At 50.4% G+C, this 17,373-nt stretch overlaps 1 protein-coding gene across 1 annotated transcript in view; it reads right to left on the bottom strand.

Annotated features, from left to right (window-relative positions):
• Positions 1-288: 288 nt before the first annotated feature.
• Positions 289-17,373, bottom strand: part of ADRA1D (adrenoceptor alpha 1D) — a 27,865-nt gene continuing 10,780 nt past the window's right edge. Inside the window, exon 2 of the mRNA XM_011943277.1 lies at positions 289-1,739. Within this exon, the coding sequence (XP_011798667.1) occupies positions 1,138-1,739 (602 nt within the window). The 3' untranslated portion in view covers positions 289-1,137. The remainder of the gene's footprint in view (positions 1,740-17,373) is intronic.

The following is a 17,373-nucleotide window of genomic DNA, read 5'->3' as shown; positions in this document are numbered from 1 at the left end:
TATGTTTCACCCATTTACCTGATGGCCGCCTTCCTCACTGAGGCCCTCAGAGCATCACATAAGCATCTGGGGAGACTGACAAAGGGACAATCTGTGCTTAGTATTACTATTTGGTTCACAAGATTGATCATGTGAGTTTTAAAACCTAACAACCCCCTCCAGGTCCTTTGGTCATGCTAAAACTCCCAACAGACAGCAGCCATCAGTTAAGGAGTCAGTTAAGTTGAAACTAGAAAGGTGAATGTAGACCCAATCTATTCCGTTGCGGATCTTTAGTTCTTGACAGACTTTAGGGGAAAGAAGTAGTTTTTTTTTTTTTAATGGGTTATGAGCTAAAGAGGGACAGTTTGCACAGTTTGGACAAAATAGAAGTACTCTTACCAATAAATATGTCTCAAAATGACAAATAAAGCTCTCCAATTGGTGGCTCGGAATCCCAGCAAGAAGTGATGGGCACAGGCACGATGAGCTATGTACAGAGTGTAAACAGTAAGGCCCTTGAGGGGAAGTAATAAGGGCTAGGGCCAGGTGATGGGGTGTGCACGGAGGAGCCTGGGTGGCGGAGAGTGGGTCCATGGATAAATACAACAGGCTTGTATGACGGCCATATAATCTACCACCAAAGCTTGTGTGGTGGTGGTAGGTCCACTGGGTTCCTCCAGTCGGCAGTAAGAAGGAGAAATTTGTCCATTGAGGAGCCCTGGTCCCACTGACTTTTTCCCTAAGGGAGGCACTGGGGTAGCCGGCCAAAGCTTCTGTGCCCATTCCCCAGAAGAGGAGGGGCAGGCCTTCCTGGCCATGCTTGGGGCTGTCTACTCAGGGTTCAGGGCATGGAGGATGGGGCAGTGTTTCTCAAATAGGGATTGGGAGCAAATGGCCCCACGGAGCCCGCAGCCCCTCCCTTCTAAGAAAAGAGTTCTGGGCACCTGAGACCAGCAGGGGGCTCCATTACTTTTCACCTTTCAAGGGCTCCAGCCTCAAGCTCCACCCAGTTCCTAAGGGATGCCACAGAGCAGCTGCCCTGATCAGTTTCCGGGTCTCCGATTTGCACGGAGTCTCTTAGAAAAACGCCAGCTTCCCTCTCTAGTCCCCCTTACCCCCAAGCCCAGCACACTCCGCCGCCTAGCTCTGGGGTCCTTAAATATCAGTCTCCCGCAGGTTGCTGTAGTCGGCCAATTCGTAGGCCTGGCAGGCGGCGCCCTCGGCCACCTCGTGGGGGACGCCTAGGGACACGGCCTCCACCTCTGAGCGCTGGGAGCACGCTGCCTCTGCGCGCTGCCCGCCCCCGGCGCGAATCTTGTGCGACAGGCTGGAGACTTTGGCGCGCAGCTGGGTGGTGGGTCTCCGGAGAGGCCCCAGCAGCCTCCACTCTCGGAAGGCGCTGGGTGGCTTTCGACGACTGGCCACCGGAGCCTGCATCTCCGGCGTGCCTGGGGGGTCGGGGTCGGGGAGCGCGGTGAGGGCCAGCGGCGCTCCGGGAGGCGCGTCGCCCGAGCTCCGGGTGCAATCCTGGCGCAGGCCGCTGGTGGAGGCCCGCCAGTGGTGGCCGTAGACACGCCAGAGAGGGCGCCGGCGCCGGCGACGACGGCACTGGCAGCGCAGGAGACGGAGGAAGGCGCGCTTGAACTCGCGGCTGGAACAGGGGTAGATGAGAGGGTTCACGCAGCTGTTGAAGTAGCCGAGCCAGAAGATGACCTTGAAGACGCCCTCCGATGGCTTCAGCTGCGGGAACAAGGAGCCTGTAGGGAGCAGAGACCAATACTGGTTAGCTGCTTGGGGAGGGGGAGGCCAGGCGGCTCTGGGCGCAAAGGGGAGATCCTTCAGTAGCCTTGGCTGAGTCATTGACTAGGAGTTCTCAAGGGATCCGTGCTGTAAATCAGGAGGTCCATGAACTTGGATAGAGAAAAATAATAATTGTTTTCACTCACCTCTACCTGACTGAAGATTACCTTCAATGAATGTAGGCAACAAACCAGAGTAGTTAGACAAAACCAAGTGCAATTGCTGTTTTTGTAGCTCAAAACCGGTTCAATATTGGCAGTTTCGTATTATGAGACAAAGTAACAAACATAGCCATGTTTGCTCATTTCTGCGTGCCAGCATAATTTCACAAAGTCCCCGACTCTGTGACAAAGTACGGCTCTCTGGAAAGATGCGTTGAAGATAAAATAGGATAGAACATATGCCCCCGCCTCCCTGCCACAGTCTGAGTCACTGTATTCCTGAAATGATAAATGACCCTAGTTCTTGCCTCTTCCTACACAGAAGATAACGTCTGACTAGGTTAGTAATTACGCTGCTATGAACAGATATACTCTTACACCCAAAACTCAATATAATTCTGCTTTAATAGAACTTCTGAACAAGTTCAATATAATTTTGTACATATGGAACCCCCACCACCTATATATAAACAGTAGATTAAAATGCTGTGCTGGAGCAGTCTGATATAACCTTTCTGAAGGGCTGAGCTACAGGGCTTAGTCTATAGTCCTCAATAATACTTCTAAATAAAACTAATGTTAATTTTTAAAAGCTTTTTTTTCTTTAATTGAGAATATGATTCAAACGAATATTAGCAGTCCCCACAGATATTTTCCTATCACTTTCAGTTGTTGCAGATGTTTTGAAATACTCTCTATGCTCACTTTTGGGAAGTGACAGTCATTAAAATGCACCACAGATCTTGTTTTTTTTTTTTTTTAGACCCACAGAGTCAATTTATTTGTGATAAAGGTACAAAGATAATTCAGTAGAGAAAGGGTAGTCTTTTCATTTGTCTTTTCAACAAATGATCCTAGAACAATTGAACTAGATCTTGTTATGTAATACCTTAATGCAGAAGCATATTCATTACCAAGTCACGCATTTCCTGTAAAAATATTTTGACGGCTTTTCCAATAACATCAGTTTCATTTGTAATCTTTTGTATTTTGTTTTATGCTTTTGAAAGCGTGACTCTGAGAACGGACCCATATGCTTCCCCAGGTGCTTAAGTAGTCTGCAACAAAAAGGGGTAAGAACCTTCGAATTAAGTGTTGGCCAAGGTTTGCTCCCTGCCAGGTGCTGTGCTGGGTTCACACACACAAGGAGGCATTACACATGGCCCTTATTTCCTAGCTAGTATGTGAATCAATATCTCTGAGATGCAGGTGGGGTGATGATGGTGGTGCTCAGTGTAGACAGTCCCTGACTTTTGATGGTTTGACTTAATTTTTTGACTTTACAATGGTGCAGAAGTGATATGCGTTCAGTAGAAACCATACTTCAAGTACCCAAACAACCATCCTCTTTTTCACTTTCAATATAGTAGTTAATAAATTACATGAGATATGCAACACTTTATTATAAAATAGGTTTTGTGCTAGGTGATTTTGCGCAACTGTAGGTGAATATAAGTGTTCTGAGTGTGTTTAAGATAGACTAGGGTAAGCTATGATGTTCGGTAAGTTATATGTATTAAATGCATTTTGACCTATGATATTTTCAATTTATGACAGGTTTAACAGGACATAACCCCCATTGTAGCTCCCCATTGCCGCTCTGTGTGCATGTAGGGTGGCAGCCACAGGCTCAGAGACAGCTTAGGGGTTTTAGAGGATGTACAAGAGTCAGCCAGGATGAGGCAGGGCAGAGGGTATTACAGGTGGAAGGGACAGGTGAGCAAGAAAATACCAAGTTTGGGTCCTGGGAATATCCTATAGGATAAACTCAGAAAATCTCATTTGGGACAAATAGTGAAGGGGCTTACATGCTGTGAAGTTCAGCTTTTATTTTGTGGATGCTTACAAGCCATGAATATTTTTAAGCAGGTGAGAGATAGAGCCTGGAATTAAGCCTCCATAAACACACTGCTCATGGGCTGTTGAAATGCAGAGCAATGGGGCTGTTCCAGTGGAAGTGGTCAGGAAAGACTCCTGGGATGGCTTTGAAAAAGGATAGTGCCAGGCAGGATGGGGCAGGGACACTAGGATCTGAGTTGTGCCAGGAAGACCCTCCTTTCCACAAACATCTCCCCTGACATCCCTACCATGGACCCAGAAAAGGTCATTTTTCCAGAAAGGTACATGACCAAATGCAAAGGTACGAACCAGGCAGCAGAGGCCACTTTTTCATCCTCACCCTCAGCAGCAGTAGGGGCAAGAGAGCAGGGGGCCAGGGGTATTCCCTCCTGGATAGAGGCTGCAGATGCCTGTGAGACCAAGCAGGCCAGGGGTGGGGGGGTCCTTGACAAATTATGGGACCTTCTCTCTCTTCCTCTTGCCTTCAAAGAAAAAAGAGCAGGGATCCCTACTGAGGAGGCAGAGGCACCATTCCGCTCTCTTCCACCTGGGGATTATTAACTTTACTGATCACTCCTCCTCCCACTATACAGGGACAGTTTCTGGTGCTAAGAGACGCCGCAGGGGAAGAGGAGGGTCTCATAGCATCATGGCACAGGCTTCTCAAACCTTGGTCATGTGGCCCTGAGCAACTTATGTGGCCATCTAAGTTTTTTTTTTTTATTTTTTTTTATTTTTTAGATGGAGTCTCACTCTGTCGCCCAGGCTGGAGGACACTGGTGCGATCTCGGCTCACTGCAATCTCCGCCTCCTGGGTTCAAGCAATCCTCCTGCCTCAGCCTCCTGAGTAGCTGGGACACACCACCATGCCTGGGTAATTTTTGTATTTTTAGTAGAGTCGGGGTTTCACCATGTTGGTCAGGCTGGTCTCCAACTCCTGGCCTTGTGATCTGCCTGCCTCAGTCTCCCAAAGTGCTGGGATTACAAGTGTGAGTCACTGTGCCTGGCCCATCTAAGTCTTACTTTCCTTTTAATATTATTTTTCTAGAAGGAATTTTGTGAAGATTCATATATTTTAGGTCCCAGCACTTAGCAGGTTCTTAAAAAGTATTGGTACCTATTACTTTTTTTTTTTTTGAGACAGGGTTTCTCTCCCATCGCCCAGGCTGGACTTCGGTGGCATGCTCTTGGCTCATTACAACCTCCTCCTCCTAGACTGAAGCGATCCCCCTGCCTCGGCCTCCTGAGTAGCTGGGACTGTAGGCGTGCACCATCACACCCGGCTAATTTTTGTATTTATAGTAGTGTTTTGCCATATTGGCCAGGCTGGTCTTGAACTACTGACCTCAAGTGATCTGCCTGCCTCAGCCTTCCAAAGTGCTGGGATTACAGGTGTGAGCCACTGTGCCTGGCCTATTAGTATCTATTACTTACCCCCATTTCTGTGGCTTTTGAGTGAAGAGACCTCAGACCTGGGAAGGGACCCAGTTTCTAGCTCTGGAGAGTGGCCAGAAACAGCAGCTGAGACCTAGTGGGTTTAGGGGCCACTGGTGCATCAGTCAGGATGTGTGAAGGAGATTATTTTCCCTGGGAGAGGGGTTGGGCCGTCCCTGGAATGTGGGGGCCACTAGTGTTGACCTTAGCCTCCAGGAAAGTGGCCCTCAAGAACAGCATTGCTCAATGGCTGCGAAGTAAGACAGTGCTGAAAATAGCCTTCTGACTCAGGCTACAATTCTTTTATATTTAGCCCAGGATGACAAATCAGTGGACTATGCTTTTCAGTGGTGAGCCTGAAGCTGGCCAAAGGGCATTATTATTTGCATGGTTTTTATTCAGACTGGTGGGCAACATGGTATACTGTGGTATGGCCAGGTCACATAAACATTAATGTGGTAATTTATGCTCAATCAACCTGAAGTCTGCTGTGAGCAGGGAAGTCCTTACACGAGAATGAGCTGTAATACAAACTCAGCCTTTAACCCTCAAGGTTTTCCCACTGTATCCTGTTGAGGTTTTGTCTTACTTTGGGCTCTCCCAGAACAGACTGACAAGAATAGAAATACAAGTTGTTAATTTGGGAGGGAAATAAAACAGCTTGAGTGGAGTGGGAAAAAGAGACAGGGAAGAGAAGGAAGACAATAAAATGTGTATTATCAAGTTATTGATCACTATGGGCAATGGGGTAGCTCTGGGTAGCTATGAAGAGGACAAACCTCAGTGTTCTCACACCAGTAGGGTAAGGGAGGTGGGGTATTTATACGCCCATTCCCATCAGTCATTGTTTGGGCTGCTCCCTCTGGGTGTTAATTTTCCACACTTTCTGTCTGCCACATGAGTGTGCAGAGAAGTCCCTGGGCAAAGAAATGCAGGCAGGTGCTTCAACAGAATTTGGCCCTCATGCACTAAAGCTCTGGGGGAGATGGGTGGGGAACCAGTGGCATCTGCCACAACTTTGTTTTACGTGCTCTCTGCCCACTGCATGTAGACATGTTGCCTGGAAATACAAACAATCTGCGTTGGGCTCCGGATTCCACAGGCAGTGGCTCTCAAGAGACTTTTCCTGTTCCGCTCACAGATGGCAGGTCTGAACTTCACACCCGCCTCTGCCCACAGTGCTCCAATCCACCACCTACACCTCCCTGCACTTGCCCACTCTCTTGGCTGCACCCCTCAGCATTCTCTCATGGGCCCACAGCCTCATGCAGGGATCTCTGGGAGTCAGAAGGACAACTGGGCATTTCCTTCGCTGTGGCATACCACGAGTGTGAAATGGGGAACTGCCCCAAGACCCCTGAGCATGGGCACGTGGCTCACGGGCCTTGTTCTCTTGTGGCTCCAGTGTCTCTCTGCAGTCCTCTGTCTTCATGTGCAACAGCCAAGTGGCCATGCTGAGTCATGCTGCACTCTGGCCACAAGGGGCTCCCCAGTTTTGCCTCTGGGCTCTTGCACATGATTATCCTGGAATGCCCTTCCTCTATATCTGGTAGTTCCAGCTCCAGTGGCACCTCCTTCTGGAAGTCTTTCTTAGGCCACCCGCTCCTGACCCAGCTGAGCTATTTTACACCTCTCCTACCTGCAGAACATCACACTCCCTTTTAAGTGCCTAGAGCATTGTAGGTAATGATCAATTTCCTGTCTATTTCACCTGTAAAGGCTAAGCTCCCCCTACCATGCTTGGCATCTAGTAGGTACTTGATACATTCTTGGACTCTTTTCTGTGTATCGCATCTTGCAGCTCATCCATCACCAACTCCTGTTGGCTCCTAAGTCCCCCCTACTTTGTATCACCTTCGTGTTACTACCTTAGTCCAGGCTACCATCATTGTCTACATGCAGTGCCTCTTTCTTTTCCTTCCTTCCTTCCTCCCTTCCTCCCTCCCTTCCTTCCTTCCTTCCTTCCTTCCTCCCTTTTTTTTTTTGACATGGGGGTTTCACCATGTTGGCCAGGCTGGTCTCCAACTCTTGACCTCAGGTGATCTACCTCAGCCTCGGCCTCCCAAAGTGCTGGGATTGCAGGCATGAGCCACTGCTCCGGGCCCCTGTAGTGCCTTTCTAAGCAGGCTTACTGCTCCTGCCTTGTGCCCCCAAAGCTTGCTCTCTATACACAGCTGGGGATCCTTTTAAAATACAAGCCTGAGCATTTCATTTCTTCACTTAAAACCCATTAGCCACTGAGTGCAACTTCCTGTCTTCTCTCTCTCTTCCTTATCTGGACTTTGACCTCCTGCCAACTCCTTGGATTCCTCCTGTCATCTCCTTCTCTGCTTAGCTGAGACTCCTACTTACCAGCACCTCAACTGTTCTCTTTTCTACCACCCCACCTCCTCATCCTTCTGGATGTAGGGAGACTCATCCAGCCAGATCCTGACTCTGGAGCAATGTAACCGCTCCCTGAACATGCTTGGGGTCTCCAACCTCAGCTCTATGTCCCATATTTCCAGCGATCTAGGCTCCTGTCCTCTGCCAGTTCTCTCCCTTTTCCTGTACCGGCTCTTTACTGCATTGCAGGTAGACAATGATGGGAGTGTTGATCAAGGTGGCATTAAGGAGATGGCACAAAGTTGGGGGGATTTGGCAGCCAAAAGGAGTTGGTAATGGATGAGGTGCAAGATGTGATACAAACAGAAGAGTCCAAGAATGTATGAGGTACCTACTACGTGCCAAGCATGGTGTGGGGAGCTTAGCCTTAAAAGGTGAAATAGAGAGGAAACATAGAGTTACCTACAGTGTAGCCTTTCCTATACCAAATCTTTACCCCTCTCTCCAAGCCTTGCAGCCTGCCCCTTCCTTCTTCTCCGGAGCAGTTAATCTTACCTCCTGTTTCACAGGGAAAGCAGAGGCCACAAAAACTAGGCACTCGCCCCGCCTTCCTCACCTCTCATCTTCTTTGGTAAGGAAGGGATATCTCCTCCCACCCAAGGTTAGTGTCCCTACTTGTATGGTGGAGCCTTCGATCCTTAAGCCACCCATGAGCCTGCCTTGGTTATAGCTGCTGCCTCTCTGCTGGCTCCCTGGTTACCACCTTGTTCTCTCCACCTCTCCAGCCCTCACCTACAGTCTCCTCGTCCCCATCTGACCTCACTCTTTGCTCTGATGCTTTACCCCACATGTTCCACCCCTCCCAGGCCTTCAACCTGCGGACACTGCCCTCATCCTCCTGGGTGCCGCTCATCTCATCTGTGGCTTCCGGGATGACAGCCTCTTGGTTTTTCCTACTCCTTGTCAGTTTCCTTGCTGCTCCTTCCTCACATCCTCACTGCTAAAATGTAGGAGTGCCTCATTTAGTCTTGCAGTTTCCTGTCTTTGCATTCTCCTGTCAATGTCATCCAGGTTCATGGTGTTAAATATTGACTTTACAGCTCAGACCTCTCTCCTTAATTCCAGACTCATAGATCCAGCTGCCTCCTAGACATCTCCATTTGGGTGTCTAGTGGATCTCACACTTATCCTGTCCTCATGAAGGTTACATTTCATTGGGGAAGACAGGAAATAAACAGGATAAACAAGGAAAATGTAAAGGTATCAAAGGGTAAAGGTATACTAGGAGAAAAAAATGAAGTGAGAAGGAAGATAGGAGGTGAATGTGCCTGTGATATGTGGCTGGGAGTGGTGGTATAAATTCTGGATAAGGTGGCCAGGAAAGTCCTGATGAGAATGTGATGTTTGAGTAAAGAGCTGAATGAAGTGAGTGAATGAGGTATATGGAGATCTGGGGAGGAACATTCCAGCAGAGGAACCAGCAAGTGCAAAGGCCCTGAGGTGGCCCTGGTATGTTTGCAGAATGATGACAAGGTTGGTGTGAACAGAATGCAGTGACTGAGGGCAGAGAGGAAGCAGACGAGGTTAGAACTCAACCACCCACCCTCAATGTGCCCTCCCACCCTGTCTGAGACACCATCACCACTTCCCATGATGAATCCAGTAGCCCCCTCACTGCTTGTGCCCCTGCCCCCTGAATCTTTTCTCAACCTGGCAGTTAGAAAGATTTAAAAGACTGGTCATGTCACTCCTCTGCTCAGAACCCTCCAACAGCTCATCTGCCTTCTCCTGGCAAGAGCCTATGACCTACACAGCTCAACATGTGCCCCCAAATCTCTCCTCTCCTCTCCTTCCCCTGTCTACTCTGTTCCAGCCACACTGCCTTCCCTGTTGCTTTTTGGACATGCCAGATGCACACCCACCTTGGACCTCTGCACGTTTTCCCCAGAATTTTCTTCCTCCAATATGCACGTGATTCACACCCTCACCTTTGTGATGAGATCATGCTGACTTCATCTTTATAATTGCAATATCCCCCAACTCTGTGCTCCCTGCCTGGCTCAGCTTGCTCTTTTGTGCCTCATGGTACTTGTCACCCTGTGTCCTATTTGAGTCACGATTCATATGTCTGTTGTCTATCTCCCTGCAATGAACATCCCTGGGGTGGGGCTGGGGTCTGTTTTGCTTGGTGCTGCATTCCCATTGCCAAGAAGACCTCAGAGGCATATCAAGCACACAGCAGGTGCACAATACTTGCTGAGTTTGCTGAATGAATCCCTCCTCTGTATCCTACACATCCAACTGGTCACCACGTCCTGTGCGGTAGATGTCCTTTTTCGCAGGTCCCCCGCACTTCACCATGTTCGTTAAGCCTTGGCTTGCTCTGTCATTTCATTTTGCTTAGGTGGCGGCAGCAGCCCCTGACAGCCCCTGGTCTCGCAGCCCCTGGCCTCAACCCATATCCTTTCCACTCTGCACACAGCTGCTGGGAGACTTTTCCTTAAAAGCTGGTTTCTCTCCTTTTCCTTCTGAAAACTGTCAGTGGCTTCCGGTGGCTCAGAGGAATCAATCGAAACATGTTGCTGCCCACAAGGAAACACAACGTTTCTAGGGCTAGTGCTGTCTTTGTCCTGTCTTCCCCCAAATTCAGCCACGTTAAGCCCCAAGCAGATCCTCCCACACGGCTGGGCTCCTTCTGCCTTTCTGCCAGGACTTGCTGCTCCCAGGAGCCTCCTCCCCAAGTCCCTGCAGCCCCAGGTCAGATGTCTCCCCACCCAGCCTGGCTCAGCTGTCCTTTCCCATGCAGCTACAGGTTTAATCAATTTGCTATTGCTCCATCTACTCTATGTGACTCTTGGTTTCTTGAAGGCAGGGATGGGATTACCCTTCCTTCCTTCCTTCCTTCCTTCCTTCCTTCCTTCCTTCCTTTTCTTTTTTAAGTTTTTAGAGACTGGGTCTTGCTGTCACCCAGGTTGGAGTGTAGTGGTGCAATCATGGCTCACTGAACTCCTGGGCTCAAGTGAGCCTCCTGCCTCAGCCTTCCAATTAGTTGGGACTACATGCACGTGCCACTGCACCTGGCTAATTGTTATTCTTATTATTATTTTGTAAAGACAGAGTCTTGCTATGTTTCCTAGGCTAGTCTTGAAACCCTGGCCTCAAGTGATCCTCCCGCCTCAGCCTCCCAAAGTGCTGGGATTCCAGGAGTAAGACACCGTGTCTGGCCTGAAAAATTTTCTAAAAGGCATGTTTTTGCACTGTCCAATATGTTTTTCTTTTTATCCCAGCCTCTAGCACAAGTGCCTGACTCAAACGAAGCAGGGACTCTGAAATATCTGTTGAATGAACAAATAAATGGCACTTGAATAGGTGGCCTCTAATGTGCAGAGGAAGTAAAAGGGAGCTGATGCTTTCCGAGTGTTCAGTACCTTCTAGGCACCGTGCTGGGCCGTTTATGTAGTTCTCAATGAATCCTCATGGCATCCTGCTTTGCAGAACGATTCTAGTTACCCAGAGAGCAAGTAGCCCTTAGGGTCAGGACATGTATCTGAGTTGGTCTGGTCCTGAAGCTCCTGGTCCTCTCCTGACATCACTTAAACATAGAAACAGAACTCCCGTTGGGCTTCCAGGGGCACTGGGGTCAGGAGGCACAGCCACTCACTTTGTTCTTCCTGGCAGCTGCCCCACCAGCGGTGAGCCCATCCCACCTCTGGATTTTCTCTCTCTTTCTTCCTTTCTTCTTCCTTTTCCCTCCCTCCCTCCCTCCCTTCCTTCATTACTGTCTTTCTGTCTTTTTTTTTGACAGAGTATTGCTCTCTTGCCCGGGCTAGAGTGCAATGGCGTGATCCCGGCTCACTGCAACCTCTGCCTCCCAGGTTCAAGCAACTCTCCTGCCTCAGCCTCCCAAGTAGCTGGGAAAACAGGCACCCATTACCACACCTGGCTAATTTTTTGTATTTTCAGTAGAGATGGGGCTTTGCCATATTGGCCAGGTTGGTCTTGAACTCCTGACTTCAGGTGATCCACCCGCCTCGGCCTCCTAAAATGCTGGGATTACAGGCATGAGCCACTGCGCCCAGCAGCCTCTGGGTTTTCACAAGGCTGGTCTATCGAGGAGGCTAGTCCTCCTCCTCTCTCCATAGGGGGCACTTCCCCTGGAGCTCAGCCTCCGCTCAGCCTAGAACCTTCTTCAAGGGTGTTCCTGTGGTTTCCTGCTCTGCTGGGGTTTGAGGGGGTGATAGCGGCTTCTGGAGCGTGTGTGCTTGGAGCACGCTTCATTCTGCTTACACCAGGCCATGTGGCATTTGCTGGCCTGCATGTCCTCAAGTGTGCCTTGCAGGGCCTGTCACATCAGGTTCAGCTCCACGTCCATCCATCCAGACTGCTCAGAAGGGTTGGGGTGGGGCTTGCTAGCTGGAGAGAGCATCAGAATGACTCCAGACTCCTGGGAGGAACCCCAGAGGGCTACTTGGCCATCTCTTTCACCTCCTTCAAGTCTTTGCTCACAAAGTCTCTTTTATGCTTGAAGTCAGGTACTGTTGGTGCCCTGCCCAGGGCCCCCCAGGTGCTGTGTTTGCTGTCAGAGGCTGGCCGTTGTGCCTTCTCTGGACAACTGCCCTCAGTCAGTGGGAGCTGCTTCGACTGGATCCATGACACCTGCTTCCCAAGGGGACAGCCTGCAGCCAATGACAGCCAATGTGGTGATAGAGAAGGCTGGGTCCCTTGCCTCAGCATAGTCCTGTTCTGCCTTTCTTGCACCAGGGATCCCTGTGGGGTTGGGCTAAGGCCAAGCTTTGCCTCAACCACATCCTGGCTTTAGCTCTTCCCCTCTGGCTTCCTGCCCTCTCTCACAGGTGTCTCCTGAAATCCCTCTTTCAAAAAATTCCTAACTGGGCACAGTGGTGCATGTCTGTAGTCCCAGCTACTTGGGAGGCTGAGGCGAGAGGACTGCTTAAGCCCAGGAGTTCAAACCCAGCCTGGGCAATTTAGGGAAACCCTGATTCTAAAAAATAAAATAAAATATTTATTTTTAAAAGAATCATCCAGGCTGGATATGGTGGCTCATGCACATAAATCCCAGCACTTCGGGAGGCTGAAGTAGGTGAATCTCTTGAGCCCAAGAGTTCCAGACTAGCCTGTGCAACATGGCAAAACTCCATCTCTATAAAAAAATATAAAAATTAGCCAGGTGTGGTGGTGCACACCTGTAGCCCCAGCTACTTGGGAGACTGAGGTGGGAGGATCACTTGAATATGGGAGGTTGAGGCTGCAATGAGCTCTGATTGCACCACTGCACTCCAGTCTGGGCAACAGAGGTGGGTACATGCAGCCACCATGCAGGTGGCTGCATGTACCTGCCTTTTTTTGAGACCGTGTCTCAAAAAGAAAAAAGATCACCCAGCACCATGAGATCTGTTAGAAAAAAACAAAATCCTTCAAGAAGAACCCCCATCTCAAACTCTGCTTCTAGGGAACCCGACCCAAGACATTCTTTGTCAGTGCATGGACACATCTTCAAGTGTTTTTGCTTGATCCCTAAAACCTTGGGACCAGGGATTAGCCCTTAATGGCCACCATCACTCTTCTGCCCCCTGCTGGGGAAAGGTGGGGCCTGAGTGTACACGTTTGTGTTCATTTCTCCCCATTCAACAGGAGACTTGCAGTGGGGTGGGGGTGAGCATGGCTGCATGAACCCACCTCTGAGGAGACCCAGTAAGGACGCAGGGAGGAGACGGCCAAAAATAGCACTCCCACCTGCTCCTCTCTGTTTCTTGTTCATGTTCTCCCATGTGGCGAGTCGCCATCCAGCTGGCTGGGCTGCTCCAGCCTGCCTTCCCCATTCCCTGTATTGGGGTGCCCATGTCAGGAGTCTAACCTAATGTTTAGGGGACTGGGCATCCTCTGGTCAGAAGAAGTGGGACCTCTCCTGTGTCAGCAAGAAAAGCCACTCTCTGGCGTATTGGCGGTGCCGACCTGGCCCACATATTGTTGGGGAAACTGAAGCAGGCGGTTGTTTACAGCCCAGATTATCATAAGCCAGTCCGTTTTCCTAAGGAACAGGAATGGCCAGGCCTGCAGGAGCTGCTGAGATGCTGCTAAGGCAGGGAGGGACATGGCTGGAGCCGAGCAACTGACTGGCCAAGGCTTGCTGAGGACAGACGGCGCTGAAGTCAAGGGGCGGACTGTGTGATTAATAGCACTCTTTTGGCATCACCAGAAGGAACTTGTTCTTGGCAGATTGACAGAATTCACAGCCAGCCTTGCTCCATAACTTGCAGACGACCATGAAATATCAGGCTGCACCTCAGCCTCCCCCATCTTCCTACCCTCTCCTCCACTGGGACTTTTCTATCCATAGTAAGCCATTCCCCTGGCCACAGAGATACAGAGGAGTAAAAACACCCCATCCTTCTATATATTCAATCTCCTCCCACCCTGCCAGCAGGGCTAGGAGAGAAGGAATTCCCAGCCCCAGACTCCCTTCCTCTCCCCCAGTTTGCTCAGCTGCTCACGCAGTGGCCCTAATCTTGGAGCTCAGTAGCAGCCCTCCCCAGGAGAGGCTGGGACCTCTGTCCTTCATGGTCCTCTTTGCTACATTATAAAGGGTCAGCAAGCCTCTCTAATACAGTACACTTGAGCTGAGACCTGAAGACCCTGTGAGGGAGTGAGCCATGCATCTGTTTGAGGAAAGAAAATTCCAGGCAGAGGGAAAAGCATGTGCAAAGGCCCTGAGGCAGCAGGGTGCCTGGCAAGTTGGAGAGACACCCAGGAAGTTAGGACTGCCAAAGTGGAGAAGGGGAGGAGGAGAGTGGTAAGAGATAAGGCCGTTTTGAAGGGGACACAATCATGGAAACCTGTTAGGAGGAGGTGACCTGGATACGGTCCAGATCTCAGATGGATTGTGAAGACTTGAAGGGGTGAGTCGAGGGCACCATGGGGCCTGCTGTGCCAAGCCAAGTCTCTTGCCTTCCTTGCATCACCAATTTTCTGTGGTGAGAGGTAACTGACAGGGTCCTCTCACTTCAGATGCACCAGACATAGGTCAGAAGTCCTTCTGTGCCCTTGTGTTTGCCTTGGGATCCTTGAGCTACCTGGGGCTGGCCCCTGACTCCCTTCTGTAGCTGAGGGGCAGGTGAAGGGAGGGCAGCTCCTAGAGCAACGGAGGCTGCCTGATGGAGCCCAAGTTAGGGAGATGAGCCACAGGCCTGTCCCGCATCCTCTTGCCTCCTGTAGGCCTCCACCATGCCCCACCCATTTCTCTTTGACTCTTTGTTTGCCTCCTCTTTTTCCTTCTCTCTTCCCACATTCCATCTTTCTCCCCCTTCTTTCTCCTCTTTGTTGTCACTTCTTAACTCACTTATTTCCTGATTTGTGGTTTTGGAATGGCCACACCCCAAGCTCTGAGTGACCAAGGCTGCAGTTCTGCCCCATGGCCAGGCTGGACCCTGATCCAAGCATAAGCCTCTCGGCTCTGGGGCCACACTGACAAATGGCTCCTGGGTGTGAGCAGAGCAGCACTAACAGCAGGGGAGAGAAGGTTCCCAGGCAGTGGCCATGCTGTCTGGGAGTCCCCGCACTGAGCCGCCTGGGCTTTGCCTACTGGGCTCCACACTGACTTTCAGAGACTCAAGACCCTGTTCTCCTAGGTGACCAGTTGCAAAGTGAGGGAAGTCCTACCCTCCAGCGTGCACAGGGTGCATGGCGGGGCTGGGGGGTGCACAGCAGGCCTGGGCTCAGGTGGGGGCAGAGATGGGCTTAGGGACTCAGAGACTTCCTCAGGGACTCTGGGGGTGTGCCAGGGTCTGGGAGAGGATCGGGCCATGCAGGAAGGGGCCACGTCCCATGGCAGTCCTCAAGATCCCCTCATGGTCAGTATCCAAGACATGGAAGTGAGCCTGGGGGATGTGTGTAGGGGCTGAGGGCTTCGGTGAGATGGAAAGCTGAACACGTGGCTTCTAACTACGGCCCTTAACCCTGGCCCCAGCCCGACCTCTGACCCAGGCAAGAAATAACATGGACTCTGGGGCCAAAGTAGTTGGGTTACAATGCCGGATCTGACACTTATAAGCTGGGGGGACTTTGGTCATATTACTCAACCTCTCTGGTGCCTCAGTTTTCTCATCTGTAAATGGGGCTACTAATAGCATCTACCTCATAGGACTGTTGGGGGATAAAATGATTTGAACAGCACCTGGCACGCAGGATATATGTGTTTGTGATTAGTTAATTAAGGTGGGAGAGTGGAAATGGGAAAAACAAAACAGACTGAGGGATGTTTGGGAGATTGGAGTGTCTGAGTGGGGCATGAGGAGGAGCTGAGGCTGATGCTCAGGTTCCTGACTTGGACTCCAGAGGCCAGACAGAGATGCCATTTGCCAAGATGAAGAATTTGCGGGGAGTGGCAGGCTCGAGGGGAGAAGCAGAAAGGTGGGCCTAGAAGAGGAGGACAGTGTGGCTGGGGTGTGGGAGTGTGGTAGATGGAATAATGCCCCCAGGACGTCCAGACCTGTGAATGTCACCTTCCATGGCACAGGGATCCTGAGATGGGCAGATTGTCCTGGAGAATCCAGGTGGGCACAAAGGAATGACAAGACTCCTCAGACGGGAAGGAGGGAGGCAGGAGGCTCAGAGCCAGAGAGGGAGAGGTGGCAACAGAAGCGGCACTCGGACCATTCTGCGGATGGATGGAGGCAGGGCCACGAGCCGAGGCATCTAGTGGTCTCTAGAAGGTGGAAGGGGGCAGGGAGAGAATTCTCCCCAAGTCTCCAGAGGAAATGCGGCTTGCTGAGGCTTGGATGTTAGGACTTCTGGCCTTCAGAACTGGGAGGTAATATATTCTTTGAAGCCACTCAGTTTATGGTAATTTGTTACAGCAGCAACAGGAAATGAATACAGGCCGTCTGAGGGGCTGCTGGGACCTTAGCAGCTGGACTTGGGGCTGGAGCTGAAGAGGGCTTATCTGGAAATGTGGATCTGAAGGGCAGAGGGGTCTCCGAGGAAGGCTGAGAAGGAGCAGCCAGAGGACCAGGATGGGGATGGGAGAGAGATATTAAGGATCATAAGAAGAAAGGGGAGAGGGACAAACTGACATATAGGAGTGAATGAAAGGACTTAAAAGAGACCCCTAGCCAGATGTCTCAGCTACTGGGGAGGCTGAGATGTGGGAGATTGCTTGAGCCCAGGAGTTGGAGGCTGCAATGAGCTGTGATCATATGACTGCACCCCAGCCTGGGCAACAGAGTAAGACCCCATCTCTTTCTTCAAAAACAATTAAAACAAAATTTTCACTCCATTATTCTGCTCTGAGAGACTCTGTCTCTTGAAAAAAAGAAAGAAAGAAAGTAAAAAGAGCCCTCTGAATGTGAGGATCTGGCAGCCTCCAGTGACAGTGCCAAGGCAGATCCAGGGAAGTGTGTGCCCTTAGCCCTGGGGCAGGTGTGAGAATGGCAGGAGCTACCCTGAGTGGGGCTGATGCATATGGCAGGTGGAAAAAGGTGTTCTAATCAAGACAATGTCAGGACTTTTATTTATTTATTTATTTATTTATTTGAGATGGAGTCTTGCTCTGTCACCCAGGTTGGAGTGCAATGGCTCCATCTCGGCTCCCTGCAACCTCCACCTCCCAGGTTCAAACGACTCTCCTGCCTCAGCCTCGCAAGTAGCTGGGACTACAGGCACATGAGACCATGCCTGGCTAATTTTTGTATGTATGTATGTATGTATTTATTTATTTTAGTAGAGATGGGGTTTTGCCATGTTGGCCAGGCTGGTCTGAAAATCCTGACCTCAGGTGATCCACCCACCTCAGCCTCCCAAAGTGCTGGGATTACAG

This window comes from Colobus angolensis, unplaced genomic scaffold, assembly GCF_000951035.1.
Source record: "Colobus angolensis palliatus isolate OR3802 unplaced genomic scaffold, Cang.pa_1.0 Scaffold219, whole genome shotgun sequence".
NCBI classification, from domain to species: domain Eukaryota; kingdom Metazoa; phylum Chordata; class Mammalia; order Primates; family Cercopithecidae; genus Colobus; species Colobus angolensis.
The sequence above is the reverse complement of the archived record's forward strand: the minus strand, read 5'-3'. Positions and strand labels throughout refer to the sequence as shown.